General features: G+C 47.7%; 6 protein-coding genes and 1 non-coding gene across 7 annotated transcripts; 3 read left to right on the top strand and 4 right to left on the bottom strand.

Moving 5' to 3' along the window:
- Window positions 1-1,640: 1,640 nt before the first annotated feature.
- On the top strand, window positions 1,641-2,877 carry F4812DRAFT_464992 (uncharacterized protein; the record flags this gene model as incomplete). The annotated part of the gene is made up of 4 exons (XM_047938401.1): window positions 1,641-2,051; window positions 2,129-2,289; window positions 2,372-2,757; window positions 2,815-2,877. The coding sequence occupies 4 exons, from the start codon at window positions 1,641-1,643 to the stop codon at window positions 2,850-2,852; spliced, it is 996 nt and encodes a 331-aa protein (XP_047795413.1). The 3' UTR covers window positions 2,853-2,877.
- Window positions 2,878-3,520: 643 nt separating this feature from the next.
- Window positions 3,521-6,105, bottom strand: F4812DRAFT_39322 (uncharacterized protein). The gene is made up of 3 exons (XM_047932140.1): window positions 5,742-6,105; window positions 5,456-5,668; window positions 3,521-5,340 (listed from the first exon to the last, which is right to left on the bottom strand). The coding sequence occupies exons 2-3, from the start codon at window positions 5,663-5,665 to the stop codon at window positions 3,673-3,675; spliced, it is 1,878 nt and encodes a 625-aa protein (XP_047795414.1). The 5' UTR covers window positions 5,666-5,668; window positions 5,742-6,105; the 3' UTR covers window positions 3,521-3,672.
- Window positions 6,054-7,534, top strand: F4812DRAFT_411608 (uncharacterized protein). The gene is made up of 2 exons (XM_047932634.1): window positions 6,054-7,191; window positions 7,413-7,534. Exons 1-2 carry the CDS (start codon window positions 6,384-6,386, stop codon window positions 7,448-7,450), a joined length of 846 nt encoding a protein of 281 aa, XP_047795415.1. The 5' UTR covers window positions 6,054-6,383; the 3' UTR covers window positions 7,451-7,534.
- A 236-nt stretch (window positions 7,535-7,770) lies between these two features.
- Window positions 7,771-11,494, top strand: F4812DRAFT_411611 (glycoside hydrolase family 92 protein). Its single transcript, XM_047932635.1, has 7 exons — window positions 7,771-8,204; window positions 8,308-8,621; window positions 8,690-8,722; window positions 8,783-8,887; window positions 8,941-8,951; window positions 9,006-10,448; window positions 10,577-11,494. The coding sequence occupies exons 1-7, from the start codon at window positions 8,173-8,175 to the stop codon at window positions 11,255-11,257; spliced, it is 2,619 nt and encodes an 872-aa protein (XP_047795416.1). The 5' UTR covers window positions 7,771-8,172; the 3' UTR covers window positions 11,258-11,494.
- A 7-nt stretch (window positions 11,495-11,501) lies between these two features.
- F4812DRAFT_t7 lies at window positions 11,502-11,573 on the bottom strand. Its single transcript has one exon. It is a non-coding gene; the product is annotated as a tRNA-Asp (tRNA).
- Window positions 11,574-11,584: 11 nt separating this feature from the next.
- F4812DRAFT_411614 (uncharacterized protein) lies at window positions 11,585-13,930 on the bottom strand. Its single transcript, XM_047932636.1, has 6 exons — window positions 13,272-13,930; window positions 13,066-13,179; window positions 12,788-12,957; window positions 12,397-12,693; window positions 12,176-12,316; window positions 11,585-12,079 (listed from the first exon to the last, which is right to left on the bottom strand). Exons 1-6 carry the CDS (start codon window positions 13,816-13,818, stop codon window positions 11,954-11,956), a joined length of 1,395 nt encoding a protein of 464 aa, XP_047795417.1. The 5' UTR covers window positions 13,819-13,930; the 3' UTR covers window positions 11,585-11,953.
- Window positions 13,931-14,205: 275 nt separating this feature from the next.
- F4812DRAFT_39376 (uncharacterized protein) lies at window positions 14,206-17,659 on the bottom strand. The gene is made up of 3 exons (XM_047932143.1): window positions 16,196-17,659; window positions 15,206-16,134; window positions 14,206-15,112 (listed from the first exon to the last, which is right to left on the bottom strand). Exons 1-3 carry the CDS (start codon window positions 17,365-17,367, stop codon window positions 14,709-14,711), a joined length of 2,505 nt encoding a protein of 834 aa, XP_047795418.1. The 5' UTR covers window positions 17,368-17,659; the 3' UTR covers window positions 14,206-14,708.
- Window positions 17,660-21,096: the final 3,437 nt, after the last annotated feature.

The raw sequence follows: 21,096 nt of genomic DNA on the forward strand, positions 1-21,096 counted from the left end.
GAATCGCATCACTCAACACATGATGGGTAACCTCATAGGCGGTAACGTATACCCATCGTGTCTTGCAATGTCTCAGATCTAAATACCAATTTTTCCCCAAGTTTATAGGGATTATCGGTAACACATTTTGACAGTACAAATATAGATGAATGAATGATAGATTGTTGTTGAAATAGGTATATTGGAGGTAGGTAGGTATTTACGACGATTCTTTCAGCTACTGTGATACAATGTGAGTTCGTTTAAGAGGAAAATGGCTGGCTACTAAGATAATCTGAGTATATATAGGTATAGGATGACAAGCCAGTGGTACGGTCTTCCGAAGCTCTTTCCTAAGCTCGAATCGTTGGCAACGGAGATCACCTCATAACGAGCTCAGTTGGAAGCAGAGACATAAGTATACGTTTGCAGGCATCTATATATCAAAGTCTGTGGATAGCTTAGTGTGGTTGAGGCTTGAGGGCAAGGAGCCTAATGAGAAGGTCGTTTACTACAAAGACATGTGGCACGACAAGGATTACTCTCATGAGGGAGGTTAGGATACGAAGCTTACGCGTGGTTCTTCTGGCGGTAAGTTAACGAACATTACGAAACCACCTGAATCCATTTAAAATACCATGAGTGAAACATTTTCTGGCGCGAAATCATAATAGTCTACCTAAGGCAGGTACTTATGTTCAAATGCTAGATGTGAGTTTGATCATATTAGAGATAGTTAAATTTTGTGTTATATACGCTATTAATATCGATGTCCACGCCTATCCGTTGAACGCCCGAATGCTAACTACCTACCTTAACCTATGCTAATTCTCAAGCCTCATCGCATGAAAGTGTCGAGATACACACTTGAGTGATTACGAAACTATGAAAAGAGCTCTATCACTTACTTAAGTAGTGTGTGTTTGTCATCGTGAAGTATCTGACATACCTTGTCTGGGACTATTCATTTCCAGCATAACCTACGCCCACTCGCAGCTCGGGAAGTAACCAAAGGTCCACAACAAAACGAAGCGATGTCTGCCGGACGGGATAGCATTGCCGGCAGTCGGAGGGCACGTGCGTGCGGTGGAGGTGGGTATTTGAGTCCGGGGTCAGTCATGGGAAGGGGACGGGAAATGTGGTAGGGGATATTTAGCCCCTGGCTTCCTAGATTCGGGCGCTCGGAACGGAGGCCCCCGGGCGGTGTGGTGGACTGAGATCCAATCATCTAACTGCCGTCTTCTCTATACAGTGCTCTCGTAATGCTTCGAATAGCTCAATGCTTGCCAGCTTTCTCAGGGGTGGTATATTTCGCTGCCAATACGGGTCCAGCTATTCATTGACAGGCGCTGCGTCTGTATGCTATGCGGCCTCACGGTCGTCATAGCCTGGTAGCACAGGTGAGCGGTCCTAGCAATTATAGATATCATTACTATCATTACCTTAATTACACGTCTCTGGATGAATGCGGATTAAACAATACAAGACCGGGTATTCTGCCGACTGACACGGCATAAGCGAATCGCGACTATGGGCTATGAGCTTCTGTTCTGTATATATGTTACTCGAGATGTGACTCCATCGACTGCCTTCCGGAGTCCCCACCGTGTCCGGACTGCATCAACAATATCGTTACCGAAAAGACTATTGATACGACCAAAATGAAGGGATCGTTTCTTTCCCTCGCGCTCGCGCTCGCAGCGCCTTCTCAGGCGTACCTCCGATTCGGATGTGCTACCCTTAGTGTCCAGCGCCTGGACCCTCTCGTCGAACCCGGCGTTGTCCCTTCGGCCCACCTCCACCAGATCGTCGGTGGAAATGGCTTCAACGCGACTATGGACCCAAAGACGGACGTCAGTCAGAGGGCTACTTGCACGACCTGCACCTTCAACGAGGATTTCTCGAACTACTGGACTGCTGTTCTATACTTCAAAGCCCGCAATGGAACGTACAAGCGTGTGCCCCAGTACCCCAACGCCTTGCTCGGCAACATTAAGGGTGGAATGACCATCTACTACATCCAGGAGTCATTCAACTCGAACGGAAACCAGAAGATCACAGCCTTCAAGCCTGTATGTACACTTTCCTTCCACCCATCACGGATAGTAGGTGTTGACATTTTACCTAACAACTCTACCTACCTACCTAGGGCTTCCGCATGACGGTTGGATCACCGCAGAGCAAAGACGGCTCCAACCCCGGCCTTCGTTATACCTGTCTGCAGGACGTCATGACGAGGTTCCCCGAGACCGCCGACTTCCCGAAACAGCCGTGCAAGGCCGGTATTATGGCTATCCACCACTTCCCAGCGTTAGTACCTACCTAACCTACCTACCTTACCTAAAGCATATGATTTTGTCATGTAAATTCCAATCCCCTAACGCTTGCGCAGATGCTGGGACGGAAAGAACCTCGACAGCCCCAACCACCAAGACCACATGTACAACACGAACAAGGGCGCATTCACGCCCGCTGGTCCTTGCCCGGCGTCTCACCCGGTCCGTATGCCCCAGGTCGCCTACGAGACCATGTGGGACACAACCCCGTTCAACGACAAGAGTCTCTGGCCCGCGGACGGTTCTCAGCCGTTCGTCTGGAGTTACGAGGACAGCGTCGGCTACGGCACCCACGGCGACTACCTCTTCGGCTGGAAAGGCGATGCCCTCCAGCGCGCCATGGACTCCAAGTCCCTTCTCAGCAACGGAATCACGACCCAGAGCGTCGACCAGGCTAACAAGTGCACCATCAAGAGCACTGTCAACGAGGATATTGACGGATGTAAGCCACCACTACATGATGCGTGAACGTACCTCAAGCTAATCAATTCTCCTATAGGGCTCACTAGTCTCCCTGGTAGGCACATGGACATGTAGAAAAGCAAATAGGCTTGGCTTAAGGAGCAATCCTTTGGTTAAGGCGTGGAGGGAGATGCTGGTATCTTATTCTCCTACGGTTGGTATTGAACAAGTACCTAACCTATCCACTCTTTTCGGAAGACAAATGTCATTCTAGCATATGGATTGTGGCTTGAGTCTGCGAACTCGATTTAAATTCTAAATGAGATGACTTGTCTTTATGAAATATCCTCAATTGCCTCATCCACATGCTCTTCGCACCCTACGCGGCTCCTCTAGAATAGAATAATCCAAAACTTGGGATCAGAGGAGAAAAGAAAGTCTCACCTCTATCCTTGGTTGTAAGCAGGTAGATGAGTCGAAACTGATGCGGTTGTATTATCCTCCTAGCTGCATCGCGATCACTCTCTTGATCTTAATTCGCCGAGATTGTATATTAAGAAATGCAGTTACTAGGTACGTTTATAAGAGCTTAGAAGGGTTGCCAAGGAGGCTGGGTAGGTCTGCAGTCATTTTCGTTCAACCAATCGTGTAGGCAATACGGAGGCTTGGTCTTTAATTTAACTAGGGGGGACGGGGAGTAGCTATATTAGTTGATCCGGCTTCTCTTAGTACTGATTTGATGTGTAGGAGGCAGTTACTGGTTATTTACGACTTTGCGATACCCATCTGGACAAGCTTAGAAGCTCCTTGCCGTAGCCGTATCTATTAGACGTCTAGCTATGATGGTAAAAGTCAGGGTCAATAGCGCACTTGCGAGTTTCAACAAGAACCCTTCAAAATTTGGAGATGTTTATTCCTTATTACCATCGGTAGCTCCGGGCAAATCCTCGACATGCTACTGCTCCAACCTCGTAGCATCTAAAAAGGATGTTCCTCTCATTAAATTGTCGAAAAACGCCATGTCAACTCCCTGGAAGCCCCAATCATTCACGCCATCCATTATCGGAGAAGTCCCGGTATGAGGATGTGGAATGTTGTTGTCCTGATTGGGACTGAATATTTCTGGCATCGACTGCTCGAATTCGGGCGCTTCTAAATGTGTGTCCATCTGTCCCAATTCGCGCGGGTCCGTTAAGGATGTGTAGCCTTGACGACCAATCTTGATGACGCCAACGTACGGGATGCGCAAGCGGAGTTCTTCATTTATATTCATCCCTTCTTCCGCATTTTGTTCTACTCCTTCGCTTCTAGTAATATAGCTGCTTCCGTTAGCTGCATCCGCCTCGATATGAAGTAGCCGTCGAATCAACCCGGCGCTCTTTTCTGTTATCGAGTCCTTGCTCAGTTTAGTCACGCCATCCATTTTTTCCAAAGCCTCCTCCAACATGGCGCGGTCGCCAAGGCGTTGATGCGCCAAGAAGTTGGTTGCTTCTCGGCGATGATGAGCGTCAAGGTGGGCGAGAAGGAGAGTCATTGCCGCTAAGAGTGCGAAGAAGTCCACGGGTCGCGAACAGGATGATCTAGGGTTAAAGCTTCGGTGAGAAATAAAGCGCGTCATTATCTCCCGGCTAGCATTAACACAAGCGACCTTGCTATACTCGTGCTCCGTGTTGCCACCTAGTCGCATCATATACGGCAAATGAAGCTGGATTACTAGGCCATAATAATACACCTGAGCTGCTAAACGTGTTATTTCTAGGACGCTCTCGGGAGATCCGAGCGTGATATTGTGGAAATTCGCCGGTCGCCAGAAGCTTGCTGGCATGCTTTTTGACACACTCAACAAGTCAGAGTCGATGGACAGGGTTGTTGCGATTTCGCTGGCAACGAAGGTACTTTCGTTGCGTTCCAAAATACGAGATGCGATGGCCGTGAGCGCACGTTCGAAGTGGCCCATGGGTGGCTCGTGCCGTAAAACGGATGGAACTCCTATACTCCTATCAGATGTGCCTTGAGGTAAACCGAGGAGTAAGCTGAGATAGCGGTCCATATATACAATACGGAACCACATGAACTTGGGATCAACATTGAGCTTCGGATCAATCAGTTTATATGCTGGTATTGGTGAGCGATGGAAGCCCATTAGCTGGGCAACCGTTATTGCTCTGCGATAAACAGCCCAAGCCCGACGAAGATTGCCACAATTCGTCTCAAATATACCTTCCAGAATGATACAGACCAAACACTCGACGGTTCCGTGCATCTCTTCGTTTGTGGTTACCCACATCCTAGCAGCTGTCGTCAACCGACGCATGAGCACGTCATGTGGCTCCGAAAGGCCGAACAAGCTTTCGCTAGACGGGGTTTGCAAAGTGATTGCAAACACGAGCAGATACCTAGCTACAACGGCGGGGTGAGCCGTGAAGCTAGGGACTTCGCCTGTAAATAAAGGTTTTGTAAGAGCCTCGAGGGTCTGCTTGCTATGTGGCTGGGTGTTAAGCACATCGATATAAAGCGACGGTATAGCGCTCCCCCTGAGCAGAATGCTGGTATCCTCTTCAGATGGAAAAGCTTTGAGTAAGTGATGAAGCACTATCTCGTTCTCGGGCTTATCAAGTACGCCCTATACTGCACTTTGTAAGTTCAGAGACATGAGTAAGGGGGGGCTTCGGGTGGACCGGATGAGATTTTAAACGGTGACAAGTGAAAGTTTATCGTGCAATCGGTTGATACCTTACCTTTACAGGAGTGAGAGGAATTGGAAAAGATGAAGAAGGTGCCGGGTTGTTGCTCTTTGAGCATCTGTCTTGCCGTATCTCTTCTCCAACCTGGATTGTCCCGCCACCGTCTTTATCAGCAAGAAAGTCTTTGACTATGTCTTCAACTCTTGAGATGCGGTCGGAGAGATGTCGATTGCCTGTTTTTCCAGGAGACAGATCTTCGGGCATATCCTGCGTAATGCAAGATACCCTGCGACGTTGGCAACTAGTACAAGCATTTTGTTCGGAAGACACAAATATGCACCTTATTTTCCGCCGCTTACATTCCCAACAAGATCGCGTCCCTTTGCGTATTTTCCTCCGTCTGGTTAATGTTTCGTGATTACCTGTGTTTGGGGTTATTGCCGCAGACGGCTCTTCGCCTGGAGTGTCAACCATTGCTCGTCATTGACGATTTTCGCAGGTGACGGAGAGTTATGGAAAGTCTATTGTAAGTTGATTGATTTGATTAATTCCGCCGTCAAGGGCGTGAGGTAAGATGGTATGACCTATAGGTATTTCATCTGATTGGCCCATTACTACCTGTTTCTTCATAGGATTCCGCCGTTGCGGGTGAACCTGTGAAGGATGGAAGCATAACGGTACCTAGGTACTTATCTAAGTACTAGAACAATCCCAAAGTCTTGGAGAAACCTTTAAGCCATGCTTACGAATCGGAGAAAATAGATACAAGTGAGCTCCATATAAATTGTGTTGGATAGAAAGTACCCATGGTATATTTTCACTATTGCTAAGGCTAGACCTAATCTAGATTAAGCTCAAAACGCGGTACCTTGCCTATTTTTCTTTAAACGTTTTAATCCAAGCTTCTAACCCTTTTTTATTTTTATCTTTTTTCTCCCTCTTACCTTACTATGTATTATTGAACGCAGCACAATATCATACAATGTCCCCGAACGATTCGACATTCACGCCTATTCGTGCAAGATGGACCACCGAATTGACGGCGGTTTACATGGCTAATTTGGCTGCTTTAACGAACGAGGGTCTGTTCAACTCCCACCGCCCCCAAATGTGGGCTCCAGCTTGGCCGCGTTTGCTTGAAGCCATGCAAAAGGCCGACCCTGTTAGGCCCTGGTCTCGGGAACTCATGATGCATAAGCGCAAATCCGAACGAAGACGCTATCTTGAATACCAAGCCCTGGTCAACCAATTCGCTAACGGCAACGGCGAAGATGGAAAAGGCTGTCCGATCTTGTCCGACGAACAATGGGAATCGTTTTTACGGATATACCCTACAGGAAAATGGCTGCGTAAAACACCCCTGGGAAATAAAGAGATATATGCGCGAGCCTTCCCTGCCGATAAGCCGACAGGGGCTTATGCTGTAGAGCCAGGGCAGGAGCTTACCCATTATGATCGTGTAGGGACCTCAGTGAATTCTTTACGATTTTGTCCAGAGAACCGCCGGGAAAATCGTCAAGAAAATCGTCAAGAGACTGACGAAGAAGATAACGGCGACGAAGGTGTTAATGGCTTTGAAAGTCGCGAGTCTTCTGGCAATTTAGCCGTCGAAAACAATCCATTACACAAGTCTCTTTATAGTAATCGACCAGCTAAAAGGCCTGGGCAACAGGTAGATCTTGAATCATTTGAGAGGGCTTTTCTTGAATCTAGCTGCCGAATACAATCTAGCTTTGGAGTTCGGCGAGCAGAGGGTGCTGACGATCTTGAAAAGGCCATCAGGTATTTTTCTAAATATTTGGTTAACGAAATAGACCCTGGGAAATTTGCTGCCGCCTGCAAAGCCCTCGAAAAGGGAAGAGAAGCTGTTATTTTTAATGCATTGGAAACGAAGGAACAAAAATTGAAATATCTGGAAAGTATCATTTGAAAGAAGAGGGGTGATTATTCTTTCGGAATCAATGTTATATTCTTAACATTGGAATTGTGTTAAATCTGTAGATATGCATACCTTATTTTAATTGTATATTTCCAATGATATCTAGGTAAATAAGAATTAACATATAGATCCTGAAAGATTGATTGTCTATGCACTTTTATTGGCTTAAGCGGTGATCATCACTTATACTTCTGAGCCGGCTTTGATCTGAGCCATTTTATTGAGGCACCTATAGGTGCTCTGCGCTATAAGGGATAACACAGTAACCTACTGTAATTCCATAGTCTCTCCGGTTAGTGATCCGCTAAGTCCGCCCCGCCCCCGCCCCCGCCCCCCGGCAGCGATGCGCTTCTTGTAGCGAACAATGTTGATTTTAACCTATAACGTTTGTTCCATTCTTTCTTTTTTTTTTTTAACAAAAAAAAAACATGCCAAGTAAATCAATATATTATATTTAGTGACAAGAGAATATGAAAAAGCTTAAAAAAAATTAAGCTATTAAAATTCATAACTAGTGCTTTTTCAACGTACTGAGCCGGAAGAACATGCTCCTTTTTCGAACCTAGGAGTGGCTAGAGTGCGGCCTACCCCTTTCCGGCCACCAATTACACCGTATTTTAGAGGGCGCCAGAGTGGCTCTTAAAGCTTAGATGCTTAGGTATGTGCCGATGTCACCCGATTACAATTCAGCCGGATTCCCCTTATTGCCAAGAACTGTTATTCAGCACATTTGTCAATTACATAGTTGTAGTTCATTTCAAGACGGGCGGGCTTATGCGAGGCGGGTTATGAAATATCTAGCTGGACTGGTGAACTTTATGTTCGAGTCCTGATGGATCCGTCTTCACCCCAGAGCGATCCAAGGTAAGGAGGTCTAAATAAAAACAATAACAACCTACATATCTACCTAACCTTAGGTACCTCCTATTGTATTGCGATCGCTAACACGTCCACGAACTTGTTAAAGATTGAGGCCCAAGACTTGGTACCAATGGCTCTTGCATCCGCGCCGTCATATAGAATCGAAACGTGAATCAGATCCCGCGAGCGAAGCTTCAGCGGGTAATTCTCGATTCTCTAGGATGCTGTTCCTCAAGAGCCTCCCGCGATGGCGGCGATTTCTTATCGTCGTACCCATAGTGGGTTTACTAGTCTGGGTCTCGATTCCTAACAGGTTGAATTCTCCGAATACTCTTTTGCAAACCATTAAAGGCTCATCATGGAAATATAGCGATGACATCTTGCGATATGTAGACCCTCTCATAGGCACCGTGAACGGAGGTAATTATGATATATACCAACTGAGGCCTATCGCTGGGGCGCTCCGTTAACTCATTTTACTCTTATAGGGCATGTCTTCCCCGGCGCGACGCTGCCGTATGGTGAGTCTCTTCGGGGGTTAAACACTCAACTTCTTCCAAGATACTAACTACCTCATCTAGGCATGGCGAAAGCCGTAGCCGACACGAGCGATCGTGGAGAAATAGCCGCAGGATTTGTCTCGGACGACTCTGACATCCAAGGCTTCTCACACTTACACGACTCAGGTAAGTCGGGACTCAGAAAACTTGCATAGTACAACTTGCTAACGTATCTCAAGGCACCGGAGGGGTGAGTCTGATGAACACTACTACCTACCCGAATAAATCTAACTAGTAATATCAGAGCCCTTCATTGGGAAACTTCCCTCTTTTTGTGCATCCAGGATGCCCTGAGGATGATTTCGCTCAGTGTAAATATACATATATCGGTAGAGGCGTTCCAAGAATAAAACATTCGGCGACAGCACGGCCGGGATATTTTGCTATCAGCCTCAACAACTCAGTCCACGCTGAGATGACAGCAACCGAACACGCCACGCTTTACAGATTCAGCCTCCCTAAGGCCGCAGAGGTACTATCGCATAAGGCCATGGTACCTACTAACCCTCTGCTTCTTTTGGACTTGATGGATCTGGGCAATTCCCGAACCGGGGGTGACATTCAAGTAAATCCAGAAACAGGAAGGATAACAGGAAATGGTTCGTTTAGCCCGTCGTTTGGCCGCGGATCGTACACCGCGCATGTCTGTGCAGATTTCCGGGGCGCTGATATTCGAAAGACGGGGGTTTTCCTACAAACCAATGTTACTGATGAAATTCAGGCTGTGGGACATGTGGCAAATAATTTTTACATTCCGTCTGGCTCAGCTGGTGCTTGGATACATTTCGCGCACTCGGAGCAGATCGTGGCTCGGGTGGGCCTGTCGTTCATATCCGTACAGCAGGCCTGCCACAACGCAGAGGTGGAAATCCCAAACTTTGGCTTCGATGACGTGGTGAAAGCCGCTGAGAAAGCTTGGAGGGACAAGCTGTCTGTGATCATGCCCGATCACTCTGGTATGAGCCACGAATTCCTTACCACATTTTGGTCGGGACTTTACCGAGCGTTAATCTCACCCCAAGACTACACCGGGGAAAACCAGCTCTGGGAGTCGAATGAACCGTACTACGATTCCTTTTACTGCATATGGGATTCGTTCCGTGCGCAACACCCTCTACTTACTATAGTTGACCCCAAAATTCAGACGAAGATGGTGCGATCCCTAATTGACATATACAAGCACGAAGGAAAGCTACCTGATTGTCGCATGAGTTTTAGCAAAGGCTACACACAAGGAGGCTCTAATGCCGATGTAGTACTCGCAGATGCCTTCATAAAAAACCTCACGGACGGGATCGACTGGAACCTAGGTTACGAGGCCGTCGTCTCCGACGCGGAGGTGGAACCGAAAGATTGGTCCACGACCGGACGCGGCAGCCTCGTGAGCTGGCACACGCTGGGATACGTCCCATACGACGATCAAGATAAGAATGGAACGGGCCCGATGAGTCGAGGCATTTCGCGGACGGTGGAATACGCGTACGACGACTTCGTGATCGCGTTGATGGCGAGGGGGCTCGGTCATAAGAACGACGAGACTAAGTATTTGCAGCGCAGTCGAAACTGGAAGAATCTGTTCAACCCGGAACAGGAGGATCGGTACCGCGATGAAGCTGGCACCGTTCAAATGTCGACGTTTAAGGGCTTCTTGCAGCCGCGGTTCCGCAATGGTACTTGGCGATACCAGGTTAGTTTCTCAGAACTCTCCTCGAATGTCATCTCATCCCATCTTTATGTGAAATCTTGAACTATTATCCCCATCTTGTCTACTTCGTATTAATGACAGAGCGTTACTAACTCGAACCTGCGCACTAGAACACGCGACTGTGCAGTCCCATATATCAACAGCACAGCTGTTATTTTGACACTCAATATGAGACTTACGAGGGTAGTCCATGGCTATATACGTTCTACGTGCCACAAGATATGGCCGCGCTTATAGAAGCGCTAGGAGGGCACGAGACCTTCGTCGAGCGACTCGACTTCTTCCACTCGTCGGGGATCAACTACATGGGCAACGAGCCGAATTTCCTCACGACGTTCCAATTCCACTACGCCGGACGGCCCGGCCGCAGCAACTACTGGCTGCACCAGTACATCCCGGGGCAGTTCAACAGCAGCATCAACGGGATCCCGGGCAACGACGACTGCGCAATGGGAGCCTTCACGGCGTTCGCCTTCATGGGGTTCTACCCAGTCGCCGGCCAGGACGTGTACCTGCTCACGGCACCCATGTTCCGGCAGGTCAGCATCCAGACGCCGTCCGGGAAGCCGGCGATACTGCGCAACGTCGGCGGGTTTGACGCGCCGCAATACCGCAACATTTACGTACAGAGGGTGAGGTTGAACGGGAAGTCATACACCCGGAATTGGATCAAGCACGACTTCTTCCTGAAGGGCGGCACGCTGGAGTTCGTGTTAGGGCCTACAGAAAGTGATTGGGGTACGAGAAACGAGGATCTGCCGCCTAGTCTATCAACGGGGCTGCCGGACTGATTGCACGAGTAAGAGGCAATGAAAACTTATCACAAATTTTTAGGAATTTAAAGGGAGGAAATTTACACCGCAGGAATGCTACTCGGGAAGCACCCCTAAATAATTTACAGATGAATGTACACAACTCTATGTTGCCAAATGCATATGCAAGGTACGTATGGATAATCATAAGCGTGAGAGAGTGCGAATGGAGACGAAAAAAAAATAATACATACAAAAAAAAAAAAAAAAAAAAAAAAAAGAGCTCTCAGTCGGGGAATTGAACCCCGGTCACGGGCGTGACAAGCCCGTATCCTAACCACTAGACGAACTGAGACATGCTATGCGCTTTAGATGATACCGATTTTAAATGTGAGGCCAGAGGGTTAGGTAGGTAGGTAGGTACCTAAGTTTGCACGTAGGGCAAGGGCTTCCTACATCGTGGGTCTGGACTAAATGGCAAGTGGGCGGCGCTATGTGTAAAAATTGCAACTACCACTGCGGGTTCCTCTTGTACCTAATGCGACGGGAAACTGCAGAAGCTGTAGGTAAGACACATTAGGGCACCTTCCATCTGGATACTGCATAAGACGGCAGAAAGTATCATATCGTATTATACAAACATTATTCACAACCCGTTAACCGTATTTATCAGGTTCCCGTAATATAGCCGTCACCGGATCTGACACAAGGCAAACAAACAGTATTACCTATTCCCTATTCTTCATCTTCTTCACCCTCTCCATCTTCTCCATCTTCATGCTCTTCCGTCCCGCCACCTAACTCATCAGAATCGCTATCGGCGCCAGGATCCGGCCTGACGACGCTATTCAGAAACGTGACCTTGGTTCGTATCTCGGTTAGCGCGTTATAATCCCGAGTAGACAGACCAAGTCAAAAAGCCATATATATATAGCAGGTCCACCTAAGGCAACTCACAAATTCAACCATGGCCGAGATAATGCCCATCACCTTGTCCTGCGCATCGTCGGCGAGAAAGTCCGACTCGTCGAGCTGCTTGGTGATGGTGTAGTTGCGCAGCTTCAAAAGCTCGATATACTTGTGGTCCGGGTGGAAGCCCTGCCGAAAGTTCGGTGAGTATTATACGCTTCCTATACATACATAACACCTTGAACTAGTAGGAGAAAAGGGAGAGATACCTTTGGTTTTGTCTTGAGCGCGTCCGTCTGGTTATGCGCCGCGAACGCGGCTACCACGGACTTCTCGTTGCCGGCCTTCGCGTTAGGTAGGAATGTCTTGCGAAACGCCGGGTTCATGAGAACTCGAATGAGACGGTGGGGTCGCTCGTCGACGCTCGCGCGCAATCGGGCTAACGAATCGGCCTCTGGGTGCCATAGGCCTCCGCCTACCAGACACCGGCCGGGCTCGACGTGTACGTAATAGCAGGCGTATGGGCCTTTTCGACCCGTTCGTGACCATGCTGCGGAGTAATGAGGCTGTTCATGGGGAATTCCCGCCATTAGAATAAAGTCCCATTTATGGGGAAATAGTCGGGACGGCGGAATGGATGGATTAGGTACCTAGACATACCTTATATGGTGTCTGGTCTTTACTGAACCGAATATCTCGGTATATCCGGAAGACGACGTCTTTGATCGGTAACCATGGAATGGTCTCATCAGCCTCGGTGATCCTAGTCGTAAGGGTCTCCACGAACGACTCCCAGTCTTTGAGTGACCTTCTATATTCTTCATCGTATTCTGTGGATAGTTACGTCGAGTCAGAATAGAGAAATAGCAGATGCGGATAACACGAGGGTTGACTTGACTATATGATATTCTAGGAAACGGATAGAAAAATGCACATACTTTTAAGCCAGCTTCGCTGATTGTTGGCTTTAAGATCTTTGAGGAAAAGGAAGGTGTTTTTATGGAGTCGAATATCCTCATAGTCCACACCACCAGTGTCTCTTAATTGGATTGCTATGGTCGCTAAATTAGAATCAAAGCCGTTTTTTCTCAATGCTTCAGCGCTTTTCAAAAGGCCACCAGGGAAATAGATAATAAATCCTTACCTGGGATGAAGGTGATACGATTCTCATCGTCATCGTCGTCATCATCACTATCCTCTTCAGAATCGGCCTCCTTTTTTGTCTTCGTCGAACCCCGAGACTTTTCTACAGTCTTCGGTCTTTCCGGAACCCGCGCTTTTTTATTAGACTTCTTCGTAGTCGCGGTAGTCTTAGTCTGTTGTTTTGGAGGTTTTCCGCGGCCCCTTTTTGGTTTCACTGGCACACTTGCTTCACTTCCAGAGTTGTCCTCTTCAGACGCGGCGTCTCCATCCTCATCCTCATCCTCGGATGTGTTTTCATCGTCGTTATACTGTAATTCATCATCCTCATCCTCTACGTTGGCTTTGGTTTTTCTTCGTCTAGAAGAGCTCTCTTTGGCGCTAACTTTAACAGCTTTACGAGGCGGTAACTCTTCATCGGAGTCATTATTATCCTCGAAGTAGGTACTTTTTTTACTGCTGAGGCTGATGCGGTTGGATCTGCGACGAGAGTTGCGATTGATCTCCGGCGTCGAAGCTGCTTCGGTTACAGTACGTTTCTTAGGGGCCATATTTCAATTAGGTTAATTTACTTGCGCGTTGGGATTGTTAATTGAATTTTCTTAGGTCAACATTCAAATACAATAAGGCGTCGGTATGTTGCAGAGTGGCAATTGATAGAGTTAGAAACGCGTTGCGGAGATCGCGGGGTTGGCAAAGGGGGAACACGCTATCACGTGAATTAGCCAGCGATTTTCAATGGTCCTAAGTACCTACGGTATTGTAGGTACCAAATCCTCATCAACTAAAAATAGGAACATCAATCACCCCTAACATTTACCTACCCGGTTCCATTTTCCACGACATACTACCTAACTGTACTTAGGTACATCGTACATATATGTAGTGTGTACTTAGTATACCTAGGTAAATTTGATAAGTTTACGTTGGTCCAAAGAGGAAATGGTCAAGAAGATAGGTAGGCGTTCATTGTTTAGCTGCAATCATTATGTTCCTTTGCTATTTTGCTAATTTGGGATGGTCCACGGCAGCTCCCCGCCCCATCCCACTGCCCCCATTCCCGCGCTTGTAATTAACCTCCTAGGATGTTATTAATAGTCGGAACATATTACTCCTTCTAACCACTACCTATCTCCATAAGAGGCCATTGTTGGAGGTCATCATACGCCCCAACCCGACAGCGTTACTTGCGGTTATTGCCCGTTTCGGATTTGCGACGCCCAGCATGGTTCCCCATTGCGGCCTAGCACTTAATAATATTCGGCCAAAAGTACAACCATCCCCAAACTTCTCAAGACGTCGGTTAGATAGCCAGGATTAAAGGCGAGAATTTAATTCCGAGCCCAAGTTCGGCTAGGATGTGTCGTACCTATTTGTCGTTTACCGCGCACAGCTCTTCGAGAAGAACATCGTAGGTAAATTCCTTTGTTGTCCGGTCCGCTCAGCCAAGCCCCGAATTAGGCCCCATCCGACCTAGAGGCGTTCTATCCCGCGGCTTCTCTATCAGGTCTGCGTATCCTTCTAACCCAGCGCCAATTACTTTTACCATATCAAAGATATGTGACCCCTTGAATGTTTCGGCCCAGAGCCGAATTACGGCCACGGCCAGCTGACGCAACTTCGAACCGTCGTTCACAGCCATATCCATGTTTGCTGGTCCGTGTCCCGGAGCGCCTCCTGAGAGCGAAGGGTCGATCGGCACCGCAAACTCTGTTTCGTCCAACATATGACGCAGCATTTCGAGGAGGTTTCGTTCGTCGGGCTCAGGAGGCGCACCCGTCGGGCCGATCGAAGCAAGTGTCATTAACCATTTTGAAAGAAGGATAGCGCATTCCAGATTACATACTGCGCCAAAGGTTAGCTGGTGGATTTCTTTTGTATACTGGCGTTTTCAAATAAAAGGGGAAGAACTAATAATAAATTTCTGTAATTGCTTACGTGAGTGTTGCATGCTCCATTCTGATGACTTTCTTCTCGCTACGTAGTTCACGCCCATTTTAACAAGCATAGACAATGCATGGACGGCTTGAAAAACTGCCCGGTTAAGGCGCACGCTACGAACGAGATACGGTGCATCGTGGAAAGCCTGCGCAATCTGATTCGCATCTCTTGTTTCGAGGGTCCTGCTGGGACTCAAGTCTGTATACAACCGAATGGAAGCCAAGCGCCAGAGCGCAGTCGAATTATAAGTAACAGAGCCACCAGGTAACGAATCTTGCCCATTCTGGTAGCTACCTTCTGTGATTCGCGCTTGATGCTGTTCGAAACTCATCTGCCAGATCCGTAGGGCCTGAAAGCAATCCTCAACGTCATCGTGGCGAAGTCCACCAAAGAGAGACACCGAGTTAAAAGATGTTTGCTTTAGGAGAAAGATATGTTGTAATATGGCATGGATGAGAATATAATTACCAAGAGAGGACATGTAAGCTGGAGGTCCTTGTGGTGGCCTACTGAATAATCTCGCAAACGCATCTTGGAGTGGTATATCCATACTAGGGAACGATTGACGAGCTTCTTGCCACTGCCAAGCAGTCTCTGCTCTCCAGAGTTTTGATGAATGTGGGAGAGTGAGGTTGAGTTCCGATGTGAGTAGTAGTGGCGGCATATTATACGCGATACTACAGAGATTAAAGAAACAGTACGCAATAAGTTTTGTACGATTAGCTCCTTCTATTCGGACCCAAGCCTCCCAGTCGGCGGTCTGCGTCGATTCTGATAGAAACCCTTCCTCGCGTACTAGAAGAGCCAGAAGGCTTTGTAATGATAGGGCTTCACGAAGAATAGCTTTGGCGCCCCAGAGTCCGACGGCAAATAATAATAGCAGAGCCTGGATGGTTTCCATACGAGATTGTGGAGTATTAGGAGAACTTGAGAGAAAAAGTCAGTCAAAACGTCCAAGTAAAAATGCATGCAGTTGGGTATTCTTACTATGGCTCTCGGTGCGTATCTTGGGTCATCGAACGTTCCTGTTGAACAGAACTGAATGAATGGCGGAATCCATGGCTTGGAGAAGGTCGCGTAGAATGGGGGCTATACGCCGCTGGAGTTGGCAACAAACCGTGAATTTCATGACTATGACGACGTCGAATTTGCTCAATCGCTACGGTTTTAGCTGCATACCATAAAGCATTTGATCGATGGCTCTCGAATCTATATTGCGCGCCTACTGCTAGAATCGCCAATAGAAGTTCCGGTGCCAGATCAGCAGCTGTTATCGTTGGTAGATGCAGTATCGGCAAGTGTTCGTGGAAACCGCTTACATACCCTTCCAAAAATCGGGTGAGAGTATGACGAGAAGGAAAAATGAAGTCATTCGGTAAAACGGACGAGAATTCGTCGAGCCGGTTCTTGATAACAGTGTGATCCATCACGGAGACTCGCATGGGCAGCGATCTCGTCGATTCGTCGTGTGTCCTAGGCCCGCCTTCCGAGGGATCTCTCGGGTCAGGGGCTAATGACGGGAAACGGGAAGGAAACTGAGACGACGGTTTTGAAAGCCCACCCCGATGGATATCAGAAAGATGACGTGGCCAGATACCCATTCCCAGATCCCCATCGAAGACTTGTGGGAGGAAGTGAGATGACGTCGCAAACTCGTCTAGGAAGAGGTTGTAATCGTCGAAGGTAGACGGCCCGGCGGCATTTGGTAGCCCGTGTGACATAGTAACAGTTTCGGGCTCACGTCCGCGGTCGGTATATGGTATTTCTTCGTCGTATGACTTAATGCGTGTTAAACCAGTCCCTGGTTGTCCAATATCCGTCATCATCGGCTGCATCGAGTTAACCTCATTCGCGGAAGCGATTTGGGTGGCAGCATCAGACAAAAGATCGAGATTGCAAGCAGCAGCCCTGGCGGAGTGACGAGGGTCAGGAGCAAGTGGAGGGACAGTCACAGAAGAGGACATAGAGTCTGAATGATAGTGCTGTGGGTGAGCCCGATGGATACCCATCATTTCGGAATCGACATGGCTCTCGGCCGATAGAGGCTGTTGGGCAGCGCCGGCCGTCGACGGCTTCCGGGGCCGGTTGCCGTCCTTGTTAGACCCTTCATTGAGGTGAACGAGTTTCTCGTGACGAACGAGGAGATCCCTGATGTCCATGTAAGCATATTCACAAGAAGATGAGGTGGAAGTTGAAAAGGAGGGGGCCGCTAGTATATAAAACTATAGAGGGAAATAAGAGGCTTTAAGGTCGAAAGACATGTATGTATCCTATTTGCAGGAGACCCAAGGGCCTGAGGGGGGATGGGGGTAGCTTAGCGCCCACGAAAGACGGTAAGTGGTTGGACGACGGTGGGTAAGGCGAGGTAGACCACCACAAATAGGAATTGGCAACTTAGGTAGTTAAGGGCAGGATAAATAAAGAAACAAATTAACTAACCGACGTCCAAACGTCTTCCCACAGCGAGCCCACCCGCATGAGAATGGCTTCTCTTTGGTATGAGTTCTCTCGTGACGCTGAACATGTTCTACTCGCCTAATTAGGAGATTACGGTGTAAGTAAATTGCCAGCGGGAATAGGTGAAGTACAAGTCCATAGATGAGCCTAGGGATCCTTACCTAAAACGTTTGTCGCAAAACTTGCACGGTAGGGTCTTGGGCTTCTGCTGCCGACCTTCCACGCCATCCTCGGCAGTACCAGTGACGCCAGAGCCTTCTATAGAAGGCATGGTTCGCATTTGGGGTCAGGATAAGAGGATAATAATTAGTATAAGGTAAGTCCCTGTACAAACTATGGGTGTAATGCAGATTAAAGTCACGCAACACTCGGAAGTGGGGGTTGAGTCGGAAGGGGATGAGATCCAGGACCAGGAAGTTATGCCGGAAAGAGGAATGGATATCTTGTGGGGTGACCAGCGGATAGATGAATTCATGAGCGTGATAGATGTATGTAGCATCAATCGATTCTAAGTATGCTCGGTACGTAACGCGAGCTCTCACCACCTTCGTCCTCAGGACCTTCCCCCAAGTGATCGGCCGCTCGCCGAGTTGGCGACCAACGTTTGTGATCAACGAGGCTTGATGATCCAGAAGAGCTTGGATGATCGTACGAAACTAGTAGGGCTGAGGTAACCTGTCAACTCCTGGTAACGATCAAAGCCGCGATTTGATACGTTTCTCACAGAAAGCCGAAACTGATGAGTCCGGGTTAATTAACCGACGCGGAGGACAACCGTTACCGGTAGGCTTATTGGTTCGATAGTGGTGGCGCGGAGAAGGTGCGAGGAATGAAAGCGCGTGTGGAGATGAGGGAGAGGGTTAGGAGGAGATATGTATTGTTATGTATTTTCTTTAGATCTGAACTTCTACGGCCGAGATTGGAACGTGGATTCTAATGTCCTAGAGGCAGTATAATACACTGAAAATAAGATGGATAGGTTTAGAGAATATTCAAATGAGATAGCTGAAGTGTATATTGAGCCTGGGATGAGATGGGCAGAGTCACGGTATGGGTGGATGATTGAATTCGGGGTTCGTGCTAAATTGTTGTGTGTAGATGAGGAGTGAGGAGGAGTAGAATTATGAGGAGGGGGACGGAGAGGAGGATGCGGAGATGGGGGAAATCATTAGGTTGTAACTTAGTCTTTTTTTTTTTTTTAGTGAAGGAAATGCTTGTAGTAGGTAACGGGGTAGCCGCCGGTCTACCTGTGAGTGAAACCCGAACCTGCCATAAAAAAAAGAATAAGAGAAAAGTGGCGCCGGGTCAGAAACGGTATATTGTTACCTCTTACACCGGCTCCAACTTACATCATGTATGTGATATGTATTAGGTACCTTACCTTAGGTAGGTATTCTAAAGTCTACCCATCCATTCCTCCAACGCTGTATCAGGGATTGGTAAGCTAATGGAGAAGCGTTCTATTACTGCAAGGAGAACTCAGAGCGAATTTGTCTTACTTACCGACTTGTACTTACTCCTCATTTCGTCTGAATGCAAGACACTTTATGTACCTAACCTAACCTAACATAAGGTGCGCATGCTGCGCCTATAGAAAGCGAGCTGCAGCCTGTCGTAAAGTACATGGAAAGAGGAGAATAGACGAGACGTATGCGTAAGGCGTATAAGTCCAATGGATTACCTAGGTAGGTATAGATGCAGCGTCAGATTATCTTCTTGAGCTGCATTCCCCGCCCCCAGACGCAAATAAACAAGCATTGCTAACAATTCGCGGAGAATGGAGACGGGGTGCCCTGTCCCCCTCTGTGCAGTCTCCGCATTGGAGAAACTCCCTAACCTACCTAAGTAGCTCTACATGCGCGGGAAAGTGTGGGGGGCGGGGGTAACCAGTACTAAAGCAGCCAAGGTACCTTGGAGATAGGTATAGTACAGGCTAGGTAACAGGTAGGTAAATATCGAAAATTGTAGTTGGGAATATTACTTCAACAATAAATAGGATCATAGAACACAATATTAAATCTAGCCTAATCATCTTTCGAAGTCGAATACTGTTGATCTTCTCCTTAACCATGACTACCTCTTGCAGAAGTGATTAACAAAGATCTAACATTGCCATATATTGCTTTGCCGGCGGGCTAGGCAAAGAGGGGAAACTATTGACGATGATAGAAGGGATGGATCTAGCGGATACTGGAGTAGATAGGTGCTTATGTGGATCTAAGAAAGGGATCCGAGAAGCCTCTACTCTGTTGTTCTAATACAGTAAATGCACGTAAGAAAAACACGTCAGTAAGCTCTGATATGCCCAGGTACTGGTTCTAACTAATACGTTAGAACGACGATATAGCCGATAGAAACAACCTTGGACGCTGTGTATCAACTTCAAGTTTTACGTAGAGAAGCAAAGAGTCTTATAATCCATGGTCGAAATATGACTGTTTCTTATAATCTTTTTTTTCGGGTCCAAGTTGTCTTCGCCCGCAACTGGGTATAATTGTGATCAAGGAATTGCCATATTACCCGAATATGTGGAGTTAAGAAGTTGGGGAACTGGGGAGCGACAGTAGGCGGTGGGAATACGGGATTATCAGATGCGGAGTACTTACTGAGCTACAGTCTAATACAACTCTTCCGACCATTGGAACTTATCCAGCAAAGGTTAGGCTTATAAAATATACCATTTACTTGATACCAGGTTCTGGAGATCTGACGACTTACCAAAGTACTTCGGCAGCTAGACCAGTCTTGTCGAATATGATATAATAATCCTTGATTGATTCGTTTTCGCAACTTTCCCAGTTTGTAGATATAACGGCTCTTTTCGTGGTGGATCACGCAGTTCCGGAAACCCCATATAATACCTTTCTCAGATACCGCAGCACCCATTATTTAGCGAACCCCGGATTTCGCCAAAACCTGCAGACCAAGAACCGAAGCGCCAAGGTCCCACCACAGCAGCAATCATCGGCGATATTAGAGATGGGGGGCCACAAAGCATTATCCATGGACGGATAATCACAAACTGAGATCCGGGGACGAAGTTGAAAAGGTTGGGGGAACTGAGGTACTATGTAGGTACCAGAGCGTAAAGATCCATAACTGAAGCCATCGTCGTCGTCAGTGGCTGAGATACTCCCATCACTACTCACCTCTTGGCGCATCCGGGCTCGGTGGGCCTGACACCTCATGACAAGATCCCATGATAATACATCAGCGAATCCTATAGGTAGGCTAAAATGGAGTATAGCTCGTGAAATTTCGTGCGATAGCTTAAGTTCCAGTTGTTAAGATATCATTTTACGCTTTGTTTATTGGGTTATATATGTCATATGAAAGCGAATCAGGAAAGTGAGCGGAATGAGGCCTCGGCAGATGGTCTTTGAGGGGACGGAAGACTCAAGCCTTACCGCCAAGATACCCGATGGGCCCCG

Source organism: Daldinia caldariorum, assembly GCF_022478825.1.
Source record: "Daldinia caldariorum strain CBS 122874 unplaced genomic scaffold F4812scaffold_1, whole genome shotgun sequence".
Classification (NCBI taxonomy): domain Eukaryota; kingdom Fungi; phylum Ascomycota; class Sordariomycetes; order Xylariales; family Hypoxylaceae; genus Daldinia; species Daldinia caldariorum.

What these genes read in the sequence shown, in the direction of transcription:
- F4812DRAFT_411611 (XM_047932635.1), top strand. Translation starts at nt 8,173, where the DNA reads ATGGATCCGTCTTCACCCCAGAGCGATCCAAG. An exon ending in CGGCGCGACGCTGCCGTATG is followed by an intron (nt 8,723 to 8,782) that starts GTGAGTCTCTTC and finishes TACCTCATCTAG; the next exon opens with GCATGGCGAAAGCCGTAGCC. An exon ending in ATGGTACTTGGCGATACCAG is followed by an intron (nt 10,449 to 10,576) that starts GTTAGTTTCTCA and finishes CCTGCGCACTAG; the next exon opens with AACACGCGACTGTGCAGTCC.
- F4812DRAFT_39322 (XM_047932140.1), bottom strand. Translation starts at nt 5,665, where the DNA reads ATGCCCGAAGATCTGTCTCCTGGAAAAACAGGCAATCGACATCTCTCC. An exon ending in TTCCTCTCACTCCTGTAAAG is followed by an intron (nt 5,341 to 5,455) that starts GTAAGGTATCAA and finishes AGTGCAGTATAG; the next exon opens with GGCGTACTTGATAAGCCCGA.
- F4812DRAFT_39376 (XM_047932143.1), bottom strand. Translation starts at nt 17,367, where the DNA reads ATGGACATCAGGGATCTCCTCGTTCGTCACGAGAAACTCGTTCACCTC. An exon ending in GATACGCACCGAGAGCCATA is followed by an intron (nt 16,135 to 16,195) that starts GTAAGAATACCC and finishes TTTTCTCTCAAG; the next exon opens with TTCTCCTAATACTCCACAAT. An exon ending in ATGGAGCATGCAACACTCAC is followed by an intron (nt 15,113 to 15,205) that starts GTAAGCAATTAC and finishes CCTTTGGCGCAG; the next exon opens with TATGTAATCTGGAATGCGCT.
- F4812DRAFT_411614 (XM_047932636.1), bottom strand. Translation starts at nt 13,818, where the DNA reads ATGGCCCCTAAGAAACGTACTGTAACCGAAGCAGCTTCGACGCCGGAG. An exon ending in CGCTCAAGACAAAACCAAAG is followed by an intron (nt 12,317 to 12,396) that starts GTATCTCTCCCT and finishes AACTTTCGGCAG; the next exon opens with GGCTTCCACCCGGACCACAA. An exon ending in TCTCGGCCATGGTTGAATTT is followed by an intron (nt 12,080 to 12,175) that starts GTGAGTTGCCTT and finishes ATACGAACCAAG; the next exon opens with GTCACGTTTCTGAATAGCGT.
- F4812DRAFT_411608 (XM_047932634.1), top strand. Translation starts at nt 6,384, where the DNA reads ATGTCCCCGAACGATTCGACATTCACGCCTATTCGTGCAAGATGGACC. An exon ending in AAAGGCCATCAGGTATTTTT is followed by an intron (nt 7,192 to 7,412) that starts CTAAATATTTGG and finishes AGATATGCATAC; the next exon opens with CTTATTTTAATTGTATATTT.